We start from the raw sequence: 16204 nt of genomic DNA, 5'->3' as shown, positions 1-16204 counted from the left end.
GGTTATGTGACAAGGTAACTCAGAATGAATAATAAAAACTGCTCACCATTAGTTACAATTTAGTATGTTTATTTTAAATTTATGTCAATGGGACTAAAATTCTGTAATTTTATGAGACTTACCCTGTATTGTTACTGTTTAGGTATCCTACAAGATTTACTCGTGCCTGGAATTCTTCTTTACAGAACAGATTCTGGCCTAACTGTGCCGTTATTACTAGTCCAACACAGAAAGGCATTAGCCTAACACGGAAAGGCAATGGCAGCAAACACAAAGAGACTTTGGAAAGTCCGTAAGTATATTATTATTGTACTATTGTATTATTATTATTGTATTTGTATTGTTTGTGTATTATTATTGTAAGTTGTGTTTACTGACACAACTGTACTAAATTAATTCTCTTTCTTTGTAGTGATTTTTTTCCATAAAGATAATTTAAAAACCAAGCAGAAATTAGGCAAGGAATGATAAGATCCTGTCTTCATATGACGTTATAAATACTTGCTGAAGAACACTTGTGTGCTCTTTACAGATTTAAAAGTACATTAATAACTTAATGAACATCCATGAATTATATACAATTTTTATTGTTATTTCCTAGGACAATTCTAAGAATTGTGATCTTGTTGACTGATTCATTTTGTAAAAGAGCAACTTAAGTAACATTTTCACCTTTCATCAGTTTTCAGATACTGTAGCCTACTAATTTCAAGCGTTTCTAATAAGGCTTGCATAAAACAACTTAAAATATTATAAAAGTACAGCTCAACAATAACAACCTACAATGTTAATAATTGGATACTTTGGTATTATCTGGAGGCCACTATTTTTTAATAGTTTTTTTTACCGAGGACTTATAAAATTGCTTCTTTTCGGTAGGTAGAAAACAAGGACCAATCGTCATAATAACATGCAATTTTCACTGTAGGTTAAATAAAGTCTGTTCTTTCTCATATTGTATTTTTTTAGGTCTCCCGTAAGAAAAACTGTTCCAAAAATATTGGCCTCTGGATAATACCAAAGTACCTATAAATTTAAACAAAGTGGACAACTAATTGCACAGTTGCGTTGATACAACACAGCTTAAAATTACTCCTGTTTGAAGCAGTTTTTATTCCTTACATGTACAGACAGTGTGTTGAAAAAGTGTCAACTATTTGTTTCAGTGTCTATAAAGTTTGCTAACGTTATCCAAGAGGTTTTGAGAAGAACTACGGGACAGGACTGGTTGACTGTTGATTGCTGACCAGTAAAATGCAACTAAATGAAACACTGAAAAATGCACAAGGCAGTCATTCATTTGGACTTTATCAAAGCGTCATGTAGACCTAGGCGATTCTTCTTGGTAGTTTCTTATCAATTATCTCAACCTTTAACAAGGGCCTCTTTGTTAAGTTTGCTATTGACCATGTATGATTTCAAAAGGTAATAGGGTTTCGAGCATTTCTCTATGTTATAAAAATATAACACTACACATAACACAGCTCTATGGTGGATTCAGTGTGAATGTTGATTTTAGTTCCAGTTCTCAGATGCTGCACTTAAGAGGAAGATGAACTGTAGATAATCTCAACATTCGAATAGAACACTTGAGGATTGGAATCTTTCCTCTTCATCAGGTCTACAAACAATTCCGATCCTTGAAAAGTAGTGATCTACTTAATGTAACATATAACGATGGCAAAAGTACAAATTTTTGTTATTATGTCTCTCCTGTAATGAAAGTAGGATTAGAAAATTGGTTTGGTACCTTAAAAGCAGATTTTACTTTGAGCGATTTGATTTGGTTTTATACCATGAGATATTAGAAGTTCTTTAATACCAAATTTTAACTAGGATTTCATATACCTTCTTTATGAGTTAATTTTAAAACTGTATCTAGATTTGTTCACAATGTTGCGTTATGTTGCAGAGGAATTCAAAGCTCACAGTGCCAACGTGAATTGTCTCGCCTTAGGGCAGAAGTCCGGACGAGTGCTTGTAACAGGAGGAGATGACAAAAAAGTCAATCTTTGGGCCATTGGCAAAAATAATTGCATCATGGTGAGTGTTTGGTTGTCTTCAATTTAAGTATATTGAAAGATAAACTATTGAATTCATTCCAAAACACACTGTAGAGGTAATTAATGTCTTTAATCTTCTACCCTAATAAAACCATTTACATGTAATATGGAATATTGGAGTGTGTAAAAAGTCGGGTATTAACCCATTGAAGACATTGGACGGGCAGTTTCCGTCCTTCACTTCGTGCCGCCCAACGACTAAAGACGGGCAGCGCCCGTCCGCTAGACACGACATCGACGTAGTTGAATTTATTGCCGATAGATCGCAGAGGCATTCACATTTGCTGCATATTTTGTTCTCAATATTCTAGTCTATGTTTTTCTTCTTCTTCGTTGCTGAAAATCATCTGGTATTGCCTCAAATCATCTTGGAAAAACAGCTTTCTTTTGTTTGTAAACAGTCAAGATGGCGTCTCGCGGCCGGAATGATGTGTTCGTAAATTCGGATGATTTTGTGGCTTACGTTGCTAATGTTTTTTTAGATGAAAGTGGTGATGAGGAAAGTGACAGTGAATAAGATGACATGATACATAAAAATAATGAAATGTCTGATGGTACAAACGATGACAGCAGTGATAATGAAAGTGACGATAACCCACCGGCTAGGCCTTGTGATTTTACGTGGAGTGTTGGACCAAATACTGTTAGTACATGCGTTTTTACCGGCAATCATGGAATAAATCCTATCATTTCAAGGCAGTTAGGAGAAAACTGCACTGAATCAGATGTGTTCAATCACTTCTGCGACGAAACCTTTTGGGCTAAGGTAACCCTTTGGTACGCCTCCCACTTGTGGAGAATCACCACTGCGCCATCAAGGAAAGTTTTGGGGGCATTTTATTGAAAAGATACCTCCAACCACCAAAGCCAGACCCTCAAGGAAATGTAAAGTTTGTGCCTCACAGGGGAAAAGAAGTGAAACAGTGTACCAATGTAAAAAGTGTCATGTTCCACTTCATCTGGAAACATGTTGGTCACACCCAAACCAACTTCTAAAGAAGTATAATAAAAATCTGTAAATAGTGGAAATATATGTATATTTAAAAAAATAACGTATTTTGTGTTCATACAATAACAAGGAATAACTAAGATATATTTATAATATTCATAGCATGTTATACAGTAAGTGTTATGCAAAGTGCACCTGTTCTTACACGAAAGCATGGAAAATATCCAGTTCTGTTGTCCAAACATTATAGTAATTTATTCAGTCACGAATGGGTTAATATAGTTTAATTGTTTTTCCTGCCTTTACGGTCACTATGTAATAATTTTGTATTTTTTAAGTTTCACTAGATGTTAGTTGTTTGTAAACAAATACATTATATCATCGTGTTAGAAACAAGTTCAATGAAGGCCTGTAGTTCAATATCTTTCTAAAAATAATCTTTGAGATTTACTGGACTTTAATGAAAGAGGTGACAGTAACAAAGAACAAGTATAATATGTATACGAGTTATACAATTCCAATTCCAAAATTTATTATTTAGTAAAACAATATCTGGAGCTAGAAAATATTCTACTCTGTTGGTGTACTTACAGGGCTTAAAAGGTTATGTTCATTTTGATGCGCAATTAGGTTTAAATTAATAGGAAAAGCCTAGGATTATTACTAATGGATAGGTAAATCAGCAGGATTACCTTGAATACTTCCTTCTAGGATGTAATGATTTGAAAGAAACTATAAACTACAAGGAAACAGGAATTTTCCGGACATTTGCCATCGTTCAATTCAAAGTACAACAAACTTCAAACAAAGTATAAACTACATTAAGTTAAATTTAAAAGAACACATATTTGGAAATTTTTAATTACATTGCAATCTTTTTCAACCAGTAGAGAGCATTCCAGTTGTCTGTCGTCCATTTTGGGTCGCAGAGTCAATGTGGAAAGTAGGGTTGCCAAATCACTTGTTCTACACACTGTGTAACTATTGATATTGTAATAAGTATATATATATGTGTACTAGCAGTTACCCGCGGCTTCGCATGCAGTTTTGTAGTTTATGCACCTCTATGAGCACTTCTGGTTCGAGTGAATTATATTTCCGTCGCTAATGTTTAGTTTGCTTTCTTCCCATGATTAAGAAAATATGTTAAAAAGTGTGTATTTAAGGTCATTGTAATTTACTTCGATGTCAGTATTTTTTGTTATGTATTGTGCAGTATAAATATTATTGTTTTTAATGAACTAAATGTAATTACAACATTTAAAGTTGTAAGGACAAATACATATAATAAAAAGTAAATTTTAGTATAATGTTAAATGAGTTCCTGGTTCCAATCAATGTCAATACCACTTATTATTCTTTTTTTTTTATTTTCAAAGATAAAGATTTAAAAACAACAATATTATTCAATTAATACTCCAACTAATGGAAGGCCACGTATGTTTTGTTTGTTGTCACATACTACTTTTTACAAGCGTTTCAGCTTAGTTAATGGAACCAGTTTGCAAATTTATTGCAAGAAGTCATAATCCCAATGTGACTTGTTTTGGTCATACCAATAACATGCACACTCTTCCAGTGTTGTGTTCCATTGTAAATTATTATTATATTTTCATTGTCAGTCTGTAGCGCATCTATATACTTTAAATTTATAATTTTTTTTCTCATGAAATTAAAACAATGAATTTTTTAAGTAACCTAGTATTGAATACAATAACACAAACAAAAACTACCTGTATAAAACTCAGATCAAAGTACAAATACACTTTCAGTTGAGTCTCAAAGAACGCGAACGCATGTTGTGTTTGCAAGTTAGCGTTGGTGTGTAAATTGTGTACAATGCCAGTGGCTGGTCACATATCAGCTAACGACTCAGTGGAAGGCTTCTTCATGAATATCTGAAGGCTGGAGTTGCCTCAATTAACACTTGATGATCGGTTTGTCTGCCTGTCTGTTAAGCGTTCTCACGGCCGTTTAACATTTGTTGTGGCCTGTAATTATAATTAAGGAACACTCGTTAGGTGCCAATTACCCCGAAATATTCAGAATTGGGTCTACAATAAATTCAAGAGTTGAATCATTATTTCGAGTATCAGTTCGTAGCAAAGTATTTTTAATTTTCAGTTACAGTAATAATTGAACAGTAAGTTTGGAAATTCTCAGGGTTTTGTTTCACACTTATTGATATCGACTGTATTGAGAAACTGATAGATTAAAAGCAAAAGTAATTCTCTCACGGCAGTGTTGAGAAACTGATAGATTAAAAGCAAAAGTAATTCTCACACCAGTATTGGTTTTGTAATCAGCTGATAAAATAGCTGAGCTTTAGATAACTCTGATATGCTGTGATATCAACCAGCAAATATTTTTGTTAAGGAAACCCCTGTACGTTTTGTATTTGAAGTGACTAATCAATTTTCGTATTAGTTTTCCTGGTATCTTAATATGTTGTACTCGTGACGTTTGAAGTCATTCAAAAACCTGTCACAGAAATTAATCTACATTTGGTAAATAAGCTCTTCAGTATTGCACAAGCAATAGAAATCTTGTATTGAAATAATCATTTCCCCATAGGCAGTCTAACCGTTACATTAAAAACTTAAAAACTTAATATAAAGTAGAGTGATATTATATATATATAAAAAAAAGATTGGACCTAAACTCTTAGTTTTGTTTATTCTTATCCTTTCCCTGCCAGACACTGGCAGTTGTGTAGATTGCAGAATTTATGAAGGAAACCAAACATTAGCTATGAAATAGATGAACATTTTTTAAGTATTATACTAATTGCAGTAAAAAAAATATTATTTGTTAGTTTCAAAATAGTTTATGAAGCATATTATGAGAGTTATTGATTTTTCTTTTATTAGTCACTAGTGTTTCATTTTAAGAAACTGTCATAAATGTTTGATAATGATATCTCTATCTCTATCTGACTGTTACGTAAATATCAGACACCTCAATATAAAAACACAAATTTAAGAAAATAGCAAAAATATTTGCAGGAAAGAATATAAAACAGTGAACATGCATTTCAATAGTGTCCTCCACCGTTGGCCTTTCTGCTTATCAAACCAGTCTTTATCTTCCTTTTGGTCACTTTTCTAGTTATATGGGATTTTCAGCCTTGTGGATGTGCTCTTCATTGGGGCATTTAATGACTTTCATTATATTTACCCTAGTATTTAGGCCTAATTTTTGCATCATTTGAATTTATATTTAGTAACCATTATAAGATAGGACAGGCTCATATACTCTAAATCTTAACATGTCAAAGGTTACAAATTATTTTAGGTATGGTAAAATCTCCATTATTTGCAAATATACCTAATGAATGCTGAATCTGCTAAATATCTTATACTTCAAAATATTCTATATCACCCATAAGATTTTACTTGTTGGTCTTAGTCACCACGATCTGCAAGATAGTGTTCCTTTGTTGTTAATATAAGTATAATGTTCCTAATAAATAAATGGGGATTAATATTAATTATGTACAAAGACTGGAAGCTTAAGTTGAATTTTGTGTCAGGACCATCTCTTTAATTTAGAATTTAATACATTCAGATAATTAAGTACTTGAGTCTGATAACATAAAAAATTCTGGAAATGCTAGAATATGTTGAAGCCATCATAATGAAGTCCATTCTGGATGGTCAGGAGTATTGCTCTGTAACTTCTGGTTCTACTGAACCCCTTTATAAGATGAACTAATTTCTTTTTTTTTCCAGAAGTTTTTATATTTCTGGCTGATATATACCTTACAGTTAAACCTACACTGGGTACATCAAAAGTCTATGTGTTACACTTAAATCTAGACAATCCTTTGGATGTCCAGGAGTGGTACATCACTAACTATAAATGTCGAGATATTGGGGTATAGGTGTTGATTGATAGGTGTAGTCTACTGCAGAGAATGACTGTTGGAGTGGGTCAAACCCCCTCAGTGTTAAAGACTCTTGCTAGTATGAGAGACTACTGCTTTGACTGGAAGTGTTTAGAACAGAGCTAGCCTCCACTTCTTCCAAGAGGTCATGACACGTATAGTCCAACCTATCCCTCCTCAGAGGATCTCAACAGGAGGTGGCCCCTACTCCAACCTTATCCAATCAGGAGGAATTTCTCATTATTTTGGTATTTTCCGGAGGACACTATTTTTGAAACAGTTTTTGTTACTGAGGATCTACAAAACTATTAGAAAGAACTTGACTTACTGTGAAGATTGCATGCCATTATGACCCATGTTTCTTGTCTTCTGCCTACTGAAAAGAAGCGATTTTGGCAAGAAGGCAGCCCTATCTGTTATTTGTTATAGGGTACATATACATACCTATTATAAATATAAAAGTTAAAAGTCGACATTTACGAGTACTCACATGATCTGAGCTTGAATTTAGATCGCATAACGTGATTTGACGTTGGAAAAGTACCGATCAGAAATGCCTCTGGTCATCACTGTAGGCTTCGGTGGTGCTGCTACCCCGCACTTCTGGTGGAAAAATCATGTGAGCGTTTGTATAGGTCATCTTTAACCTGATACAAATATGATACTACTAGTAACATATTTATGATAACTTGACTTAAACCTGCTTATACCGCATAATATTAAAAAGTAGATAAGAACAGCGTGGCTGCCTTCTTGCCAACATCACTTGCTTTTGGTAGCAGAAAACAAGAACCGATCGTCATAATGACATGTGATTATCACAATAAGTCAAATGAAGTCTGTTTTTTATAATATTGTAATTTTTTTAGGTCTCCGGTAAAAAAAACTGTTCCAAAAATAATAGCCTCCAGATAATACCAAAGTACCAATTTCTAGGTTCTTGCTTAAATGAAAAGAAAAAAACTTCTTTTTCTCGTATTTATTATTTTGTGTGTGTCTCAGAGCCTGAACGGACACATAACATCAGTGGAAACGGTGAGGTTCAACCACACGGAGGAGTTAGTAGCGGCCGGTTCTGCAGGGGGAGTGCTCAAAATCTGGGACCTGGAGGCTACCAAGATCATGCGAACTCTCACTGGCCACCGTTCAGGACTACGGGCCGTTGACTTCCATCCGTATGGTGATTTCCTCACCTCCGCTTCCCTCGACAGCAGTGTCAAGGTAAACATGAGCATGAACAGATTTTGAGAATTCGATTTTGGTAGAGCGAGTGACTAGGCATTAAACCAAGGATCCATGGCCAGTAATCAGATTTGATTTTTGTTACAATATGAAATATTTAGATCCTTTTTTGTTTCAGTAATAAATATTCGAGGGTTGTCAAGAAAATAGCAGAAATTTAGGATCAGCTTGGTAATGGGCATAGTTAGAAATCATCGTAACGTGATGTTGCACCTAGTATGCATTGAGTTATGGTAGCAAGCGTATTATATCTCCTGCTTTCTCACTGCCGCTAGTAAAAATATGCGCTGTACTAAAATTCTTACCTCATGTGAAGTGAGGTCAGTGATTAGGTTTTTATTGACAAATTCATTGAAATCCATCGCCAACTTTGTGACATTTATGGGAATGAAATAAAAAGTGGAAATGAGGCAGTGTTCACAATGGTTGACCTAACCTGGTTGTTGAAGATTTATTGACAAAAATTAATTTAAAATTTTGTGAAAATTGCAGTTTTACAACCATTAAACTTTTATAACAGTTCTCCTAAATTTCTCAAAGTTTGTATGTTGAAACACAAAAAAGCTTGGCTACCACAAATCTTGTGCCAGATAGGTTCCATAAATTTTTACAGAGGATTTAAAAAAAAGAAAAACAAAAGCAAATGTTTGCTGCATCACTAATTTTTTTTAAGACTACGATAAACACGGAATGAACTTCTTGATTACATTGTGATGCTGTTCTTGAACTTCAGTATTGACACCAAACTTCACACCATTAACCAGTGGAGACCAGTCAGTAAATTTCTTTAAACGTGTAATCGAGAAACTGCAATAGCCTAAGAATGTAGCTTTAAAATTTAAAAATTAGAAGTTTTTCTTTTGCTTTGTTAATTTTGTTTTTCAAAATGTCAATTACTTTCTTGACAGCACTAGTTTAGTTTTAATAATGTTGAATGAATGTATTTAATTCTCTATCCCTCAAATAACTGCTTATAGAATTCAACCATTAAGCATCACACTTGGTGCTAGGTAATTTCCAATGCTTTAGCATGTCACTTCAACAAAATTGGTATCTTTCTTCTGGGTATAAGCGTTAATCTAGGCTTAGAATTGGTTCTATGCAGGATTACTTGAATCAATTACAGCATCATCTGAGTCGACATGATTTATCAATTTTCACTAAATATGACCAAGTAAACTTTTGATCATATCAGGAATTTGCTCTGGTCAGGGAGGCTTGAGATACAGGTAAAACACACTCAGTATTTGTGAAGGTGTTTTTTATGTTGTTTGTAAAATATTTATATTTGTTTATTAAGAGTGTGTCATACTACTGTATTCAATAATACAGCTCAAATGTTTCATTAAATTTTTGAAGCAGTGTTTAATTAGTCAGCTGCAACATTTTTTTTTTTTTTTGTCAATAAGTTTCATGTTAAATAAGCAGTATTTGAGTGATACAGCACTTGTTATTCTCCTTAGGTATGGGATGTCCGACGGAAGGGCTGTATCTTCACGTACAAAGGGCACTCACAGAGTGTGAACAGTGTCAAGTTCAGCCCTGATGGACTTTGGGTGGCTTCTGGAGGCGAGGAAGGTATGGTTAAGGTAAGGACTCAGACATGGAGAGATTAAATTGCTCCAGAAACCATATTATTTTGATATGGAAAATTAATTTTTTTTTTTATTTAGCTTGAAAGATTTAGGACCACCTCTGAATCATTTTACACAACCTGATTCTAATTTAACATTAATATTGCAACACCTTTTAGCTGGGTTTATTTTGAAAATCTTACCAAATGATTATTAGGTACTTTGGGATTATACCGACCACACCCAGACATGAATCGTTATTTGACATTTTGCTTCTACTGATTACTAGATTAGCGTAGAACAATATTTCGTCAATATAAAACAGGAATTGTCTTATCGCAAACCCCTCCCCATCCTCAGACAGAGGTCAAAGTCGAGCGGTCTAGTAGATAACGTGATTGCAGAGTCTCGCCGCCCGTTCAGCTGGTTCGTCGCTTTGTTGTACTTCCGTGTTTTACCTCTACATTTCTCTAAACACACAAAAATTCAACAAAAACAAACATTACTAAACTCTTTATTGAAAAAACACTTAACACGTTCGCTACCGAGCGGCGCATATATGCGCCGGCCGGGTTATTACGAGAGACCGACGTCAGAAATACGATCTTTACACACAGACCAAGTTAATATTGGTGTGCCCTTCATCACAGACCGATGGTAAGATTTTGTTTAAATAGGTTATTATACTTTGTAATAACCCTAATTATATATATATTTGATGTATATTTCTGTTTTTGCGGTTTTTAGCATTATTTTATTACGGCGCATATATGAGCCGGTCGGTCTATAGCATCAAAATGGTATCATAGACCGAGTGTCCCAAATATGAGCCACTATTTATTTGTTGAAATACTTTAGATTCAAGGATAATTTTTAACAAAAAAACACACCTATTCCATGAACAAGTTTATTTTACATATTTTATAAGACATATAAATCAAACTTTTACATTACAAAGATTACAAATAAATTCAAACAAAAGTGTACTTGAGATAAATTGGATGTTTGGGCCTACTTCTCATGCCATAGATTGAAACAAGTTGGCATGCAAAGGCCAAATGGTTTGTCTTTAGAGTCCTTGCAAATAGAGCAGGCATAAAAGGTTTGCTTCCTTGTATTGTGTGCTTCTCGGCAGACATGGCACCTCAGTCGCTTTTCCAGCTTGACAGGAGCATGAGTCGTCTGTGAAGAGCGGATGGGGCGAGGTTTCCGTGGAATGGGTTCTACATGAATGTATTGTTTTATAATAATGTCTCTGAAATTCAGATAGGTTGTCTTCGTTGTCAATTTGGAAAAAATAAATGTGCTGTTCCACAGTGATACATCTAGCAGGTGGAAAAATATTTTTTATGTACCACCGAAGAGACTTTCTAGGAGTGGAATAATAAGAGATCATTTGATCACTGCGATCAATCCCACTCATACCCTTGTTGTAGCGAACAACCATGCTGGGCTTTTGGATCACTTCTCCCCTTTTTGTTCTTGTTTCCTCCATCTCGGGGCCATTTGAAGTTGAAATAGTCAAAACATTTCTTTTATCTCGCCATTTCATGACGGTAACGTCACCTCTTTGACGGCTCACACACACTCCCCCTTTTTCAGTTTTGTTTGCACCACAACTTGCGGATTCCCAACTCTATTTGACTGTAGAGTACCACACATGTTAGTCTGGTTGGTCATGAGGTACTCGGCCAGGTCCACGCTGTTGTAGAAATTGTCGAGAAAGATTATGTGGCCTTTGCCGAGGTAGTTCTGCATTAACTTTCTCACAACTTCAAAGGCGTGGCCCTTTTCTTTGTCAATAAGTGTCCCCTTTCCTAAGTAGATGATGATATTTAAAATGAATCCATCAGATGTTGTCAGTTCGTACAGTTTTATACCGTACTTGTGTGATTTGTTTTTTATATACTGCCGAAACGACAGTCGGCCTCTGAAGAGGACCATAGCCTCATCTAGAGAAAGTGACTTCCCAGGGCTGTAAACCCTAACAGAGTTTGCTAAGATATCATTGAGGACATTCTCAATTTTATGCATCCTATTGTCTGTGGAGTCTATGTTTGGATCATAAAAACACAAACATCTTAAAATACATTCAAAACGATTGCGGGACATGGTCCGGCCAAAGATAGGATGCTCATATAAGCCGTCCTTGGACCAATAGTGTTTTATAGATGGAAGGTTTACATTACCCATCAACATACACAAACCTAAAAATTTTTTCAATTCTTCAACAGAAACATTTTCCCAAAAGTTTAGATGAGCATGTTTGGAAAGAGGTGTCCCTCGCATGATTCCAGCTCTGGTGTTTGTCCATGTGACAATTTTTTCTAACAGGGCGGTGTCAAAAATATTGCCAAACACTTCAACTGGATCAGTTGTTTGTATATTCACTTTTTCTTCACCCACAAAATCATGAATTAGTGGGACTTTGTTCGTGTCAGTCCAACAACCATTAATACTGATATGATCATTGTGGACTTCATTGGCAACGAACTGTACATTAACATCATCGGTAAAATTATTTTGATTCTGCACATATTCATGTGCCTCTACTTCAGTAACAACTTCATTGCGGTCTACTTCACTACTAGAATCATCACTACTGTTAGAGGTTGGAATGTACTCACTGTTACCATCTGATGAAAATAAAGAACTTATTTCAGTGTCACTGTCACTATCAATTAACTCACGGTCAATCTCACTGTTGGTACACACACGCCTTCGTTTTCTATTTGGCTCCATGTTCATAAAAAATCAGATAGAAGCTTATACAGTACGTAAACTTACTCACAGAACGTAACCTCATTCACTGAACATAACCTCAAACTTAGTGAACCACGTGCTCTGCTGCAGTGGCGCGGCCGGACGAGCATTTCACAAACTAATACTGTTGAGACCAGTGAAATATATACCGTAAATACAGGTCATTGACTTTGACTTATCCAGAGACCAACCGTCCCATATTTGCGCCAGACACCCCCAGAGACCGATACGAAAATATTAAACCGTTAAAATAGACCAGTGATTTGTCAGGATATTATTAGTAACAATAGAACACTGTCCCAAATATGCGCCGTCGGTCTGTATCAGCGGGCCCGAGCGGCTCATATGTGGGACGCTGGTCCAGGAGTAAAAACCGTACGGCGCATATATGGGACAGCTGGTCTATATATATGTTTTTTATTTAACATATCGGTAGCGAACGTGTTAAAACTTGTTTTTATTCTTGATCACACTCCGCCACCCAAAATGCGAGTGCCTCCGGCCATCAGCTTTGGCAGCACCTTCGGTGAAAGAAAAACATCCCTCGAGATAGTACCTATCAGTAAAATATCAAATTCTAGAGGGGCTGATCAGAAATATAAATTTAATTGTAATGGAAAGGCAATTATGTACCGTGCAAATCATGTGATGCCGCGCGGCCGTAATCGGGATTCTCGAGAAAGATAAGATAACAGCGACAATGATACCAATCACAATACCTGGAAACACTAATATTTTTATTTTTTACTATTACACAAAATTGTGGAATAGGAAACATGGCGATAGCTTGAGTAATAGTTTCATAATTAGCCATTAGAGTACAGTAGCAATACATTAATACTACTGTTCTTTTAGTTGTAATAAACCCTGCTGAGTTTCTAGGTTATAATTATACGCTTTCAGGCAGTACGTTATCAGACAGATATTTGAAAACCCTAAGTGGTGTAGGCATTTATCTACGTCTGTGGCCGAGAATCGTGTAAGTGCTGACAAATTATATTTATTTTTCGTGTTTCCTGCTAAAAACAAAGATCGTATTGTTGTGCTTGTTGAGGTAATTCTGGCATCTTTGTCTATTGTTTCCAACCAACTAGTCTCTTTTTTGTTCTCTTGGGACAAGAAGCTTAGAAATTGCAATTAGGCCTATAAGGACTTTTGCGCTGCTTCTGGAGTAACAGGATATTCTGGATGATTAAGGTTGGGGTTACGGGCTGCCTCCTATCGAGATCCCCGAGGAAGAATTTAGGGCACAAATCTCAGGTCACGTCCCCAAGGAAGACGTAGAAGCCAACACTGAACCAGCCTCTCCAATCAAAGCAGGCAGAGAGCGTGGCACAACTTATGTCTAAGCTAGTAAGAACCTTTGACTGTTAGGGAACGAACCCTACCACTCCAACAGTCATATCCCGTAGTAGACTAGACATATAGAATTACCCTTTCACCCCAAAATCTTGACATTTGCAGTTAGTGATGTGCCGCTCCTGAACATCCATAAGATTGCTCAGATCTAAGTGGCACATCGGTTTTTGCTGTGCTTAGTGTGGGTTCAACTGGAAAGTATAAACCAGCCAGAAATGAACTCTCCTGGGTAACTAGCCCTTTGGTATTGAGTCTGAATGGGGATAAGGTGGAGGAAGAAACTCTTCCGCCACTCCCGTCATGTGCTGTCTGATGCTGCTTTTCGTGTTGTGATGGTGCGTTTTGAACAAGTGTGCCATTGACCCTCAATTTATTATCAGTTGTGTTCATAGTGTAGGTCTTCTTGTAAACTATAATTTTCTTTGTAATTTTATGAAAATAAATACTGACCAATAAGTTTTGTATCTTCTCTCCAAATTTTAAAGTAAAATTTTATCTCAAAAGGACAATTGAAACTGTTATAGGTTTTTATCATTAATACAGGTTTACATTGATTGTACAGTAATTATGTAACAAAGCCCATTGGAAAGTTATGGAATGAGGTATAGTTAATTTGTGAAAATTATTCAAGACCTGTTTTTATGTGTTACATGTAAAGCTTATGCCCAAGTTTGATATTTTATCTCACCTCATGTACCTTTTAACAGCACTTTTCAATACAAAAAGTGCTGCATTTTTATTTTGTAATGAATGTTTGATTTAATAATTGTGTGTGAACAACAACAAAAACGTTTTCAAATAATCGTTAAAACTATTTTATTTTACTATTTTTTTTTCTTACTAATTATTGGGACTATTGTAATAGGACGGTAGTTCTCTGGTAAATTCTTGTCTCCTTTCTTAAATATAGGGTTAACCTTAGAAAATTTTAAATAATTGCTTCAACACCCATTACAGTGGAGTGATTTGGTCTAAAGCCAAATTGATAAGGATAGATCAAATTGTTTGATGTAAAATACTGAAAAAGTTGCCTTATTAAACAGGATTCTATAGTATTTTCCAATAGGTTTTTTATGGTAGTATTAAAAATGCAGAAATTAGTAAATGAAGTTTGTTAAATATTTTATATTCTATTTGTTATCAACCAATAAATTAGTGTTGTTTAGATTTTGAAATTTTTTACAATAGAATAATTTCTGTAATTGTCAGAATTCTGGATATAGCTTTATCTTAAGTGCATATAACCAGTATTACATTTGGTAATTGTTTGTTATTTTCAGCTGTGGGACATCCGAGCAGGCAGGCAGCTTCATGAGTTTCTCCCAGCACTCAGGTCCAGTAACGTCAGTCGAGTTCCACCCACATGAGTTCTTGCTGACATCGGCCAGCTGTGACAAAACTGTCAACTTCTACGATCTGGAGAACTTCTCCCTGGTATCCACCAGCGATAAGGAGACCATGGCCATCAGGTGACATACTTGTTCTTCAGCTAGCAGTGAATTATGGATGTGGAGGTCTGATAACATTCTATCAGACCTAACTCATAGATCCGTTCAATCCATTGTGCTAGTCAAGGGTTATCTTATAAGATCACCAAAAGGTGATAAAAATCCTATTTACATTAAACAAGGTAAAAGTTATTGATTAATCTCACTTTTATAGTCCTTATTTAAGCATTTATGACCCCTTTTATACAAATGTCGCCTAACAGGCTTCACTGAAGTTTCATGAAATATTGTAATGTTTCCATCTTTCCTTTTATTAAATTAATTGGTTAATTAGTTGCCGACTTATTAATCAGTTAGATATCACTGTAGGAAATTATATATGAACCTTAGGGTTACAGTTTTGTAATTTTCTTCTTTTATTAGTATAATTATAAAAATACTAAAACTCGTTTATCGTTATTTAATTACAATATTAGATTAATGATTCTTATTTATCCTTGTGAAATAATAATCAACTTAGCGATAATAATAGTGACTAACTATTAAATTCAAAATCAAATAAGTTGAAGCTTAATACTAAGTGAAGTCACTGGAGCGATTCCTTGGTAAACGTTCGTAACAATTGCCAAATGTGAATGGTCACAATGATGAAGCGACGACACTGTCGATTAAGTATAGTTCATTTAACCAATCAAATTAAATCGAGACTACTCAATTCACCTAGATTTTTCTTTTTTATTTCAAGTCAAATTTCCGGCACACAACACTTCTCAGTTTCCACTTAAAATTTGTACTTGAGTAATGAAACTTGCTTCGTGACCTTTGTAGCAACACTTACACTGTGGTTCTTTTACGTGTACTATCCTGACACTCAGCTGTTCCAGTTACGACTTTTAACACCATACAATACCGATAATTTG

At 35.1% G+C, this 16204-nt stretch overlaps 1 protein-coding gene across 1 annotated transcript; it reads left to right on the top strand.

Moving 5' to 3' along the window:
* Window positions 1-258: 258 nt before the first annotated feature.
* LOC124365397 (katanin p80 WD40 repeat-containing subunit B1-like) lies at window positions 259-13826 on the top strand. The gene is made up of 5 exons (XM_046821375.1): window positions 259-292; window positions 1913-2043; window positions 7901-8119; window positions 9604-9718; window positions 13675-13826. The coding sequence occupies exons 1-5, from the start codon at window positions 259-261 to the stop codon at window positions 13824-13826; spliced, it is 651 nt and encodes a 216-aa protein (XP_046677331.1).
* Window positions 13827-16204: the final 2378 nt, after the last annotated feature.

Source organism: Homalodisca vitripennis, chromosome 6, assembly GCF_021130785.1.
Source record: "Homalodisca vitripennis isolate AUS2020 chromosome 6, UT_GWSS_2.1, whole genome shotgun sequence".
NCBI classification, from domain to species: Eukaryota; Metazoa; Arthropoda; class Insecta; order Hemiptera; family Cicadellidae; genus Homalodisca; species Homalodisca vitripennis.
Note: the sequence above shows the minus strand (reverse complement) of the source record. Positions and strands in the feature narration are given on the sequence as shown.

Excerpts from the sequence above, each read along its gene's own strand:
- LOC124365397 (XM_046821375.1), top strand. The coding sequence starts at position 259 with ATGGCAGCAAACACAAAGAGACTTTGGAAAGTCC. Across the intron at positions 2,044-7,900 it reads GCAAAAATAATTGCATCATG|AGCCTGAACGGACACATAAC; the intron begins GTGAGTGTTTGG and ends TGTGTGTCTCAG. Across the intron at positions 9,719-13,674 it reads GGCTTCTGGAGGCGAGGAAG|GTTGGGGTTACGGGCTGCCT; the intron begins GTATGGTTAAGG and ends TGGATGATTAAG.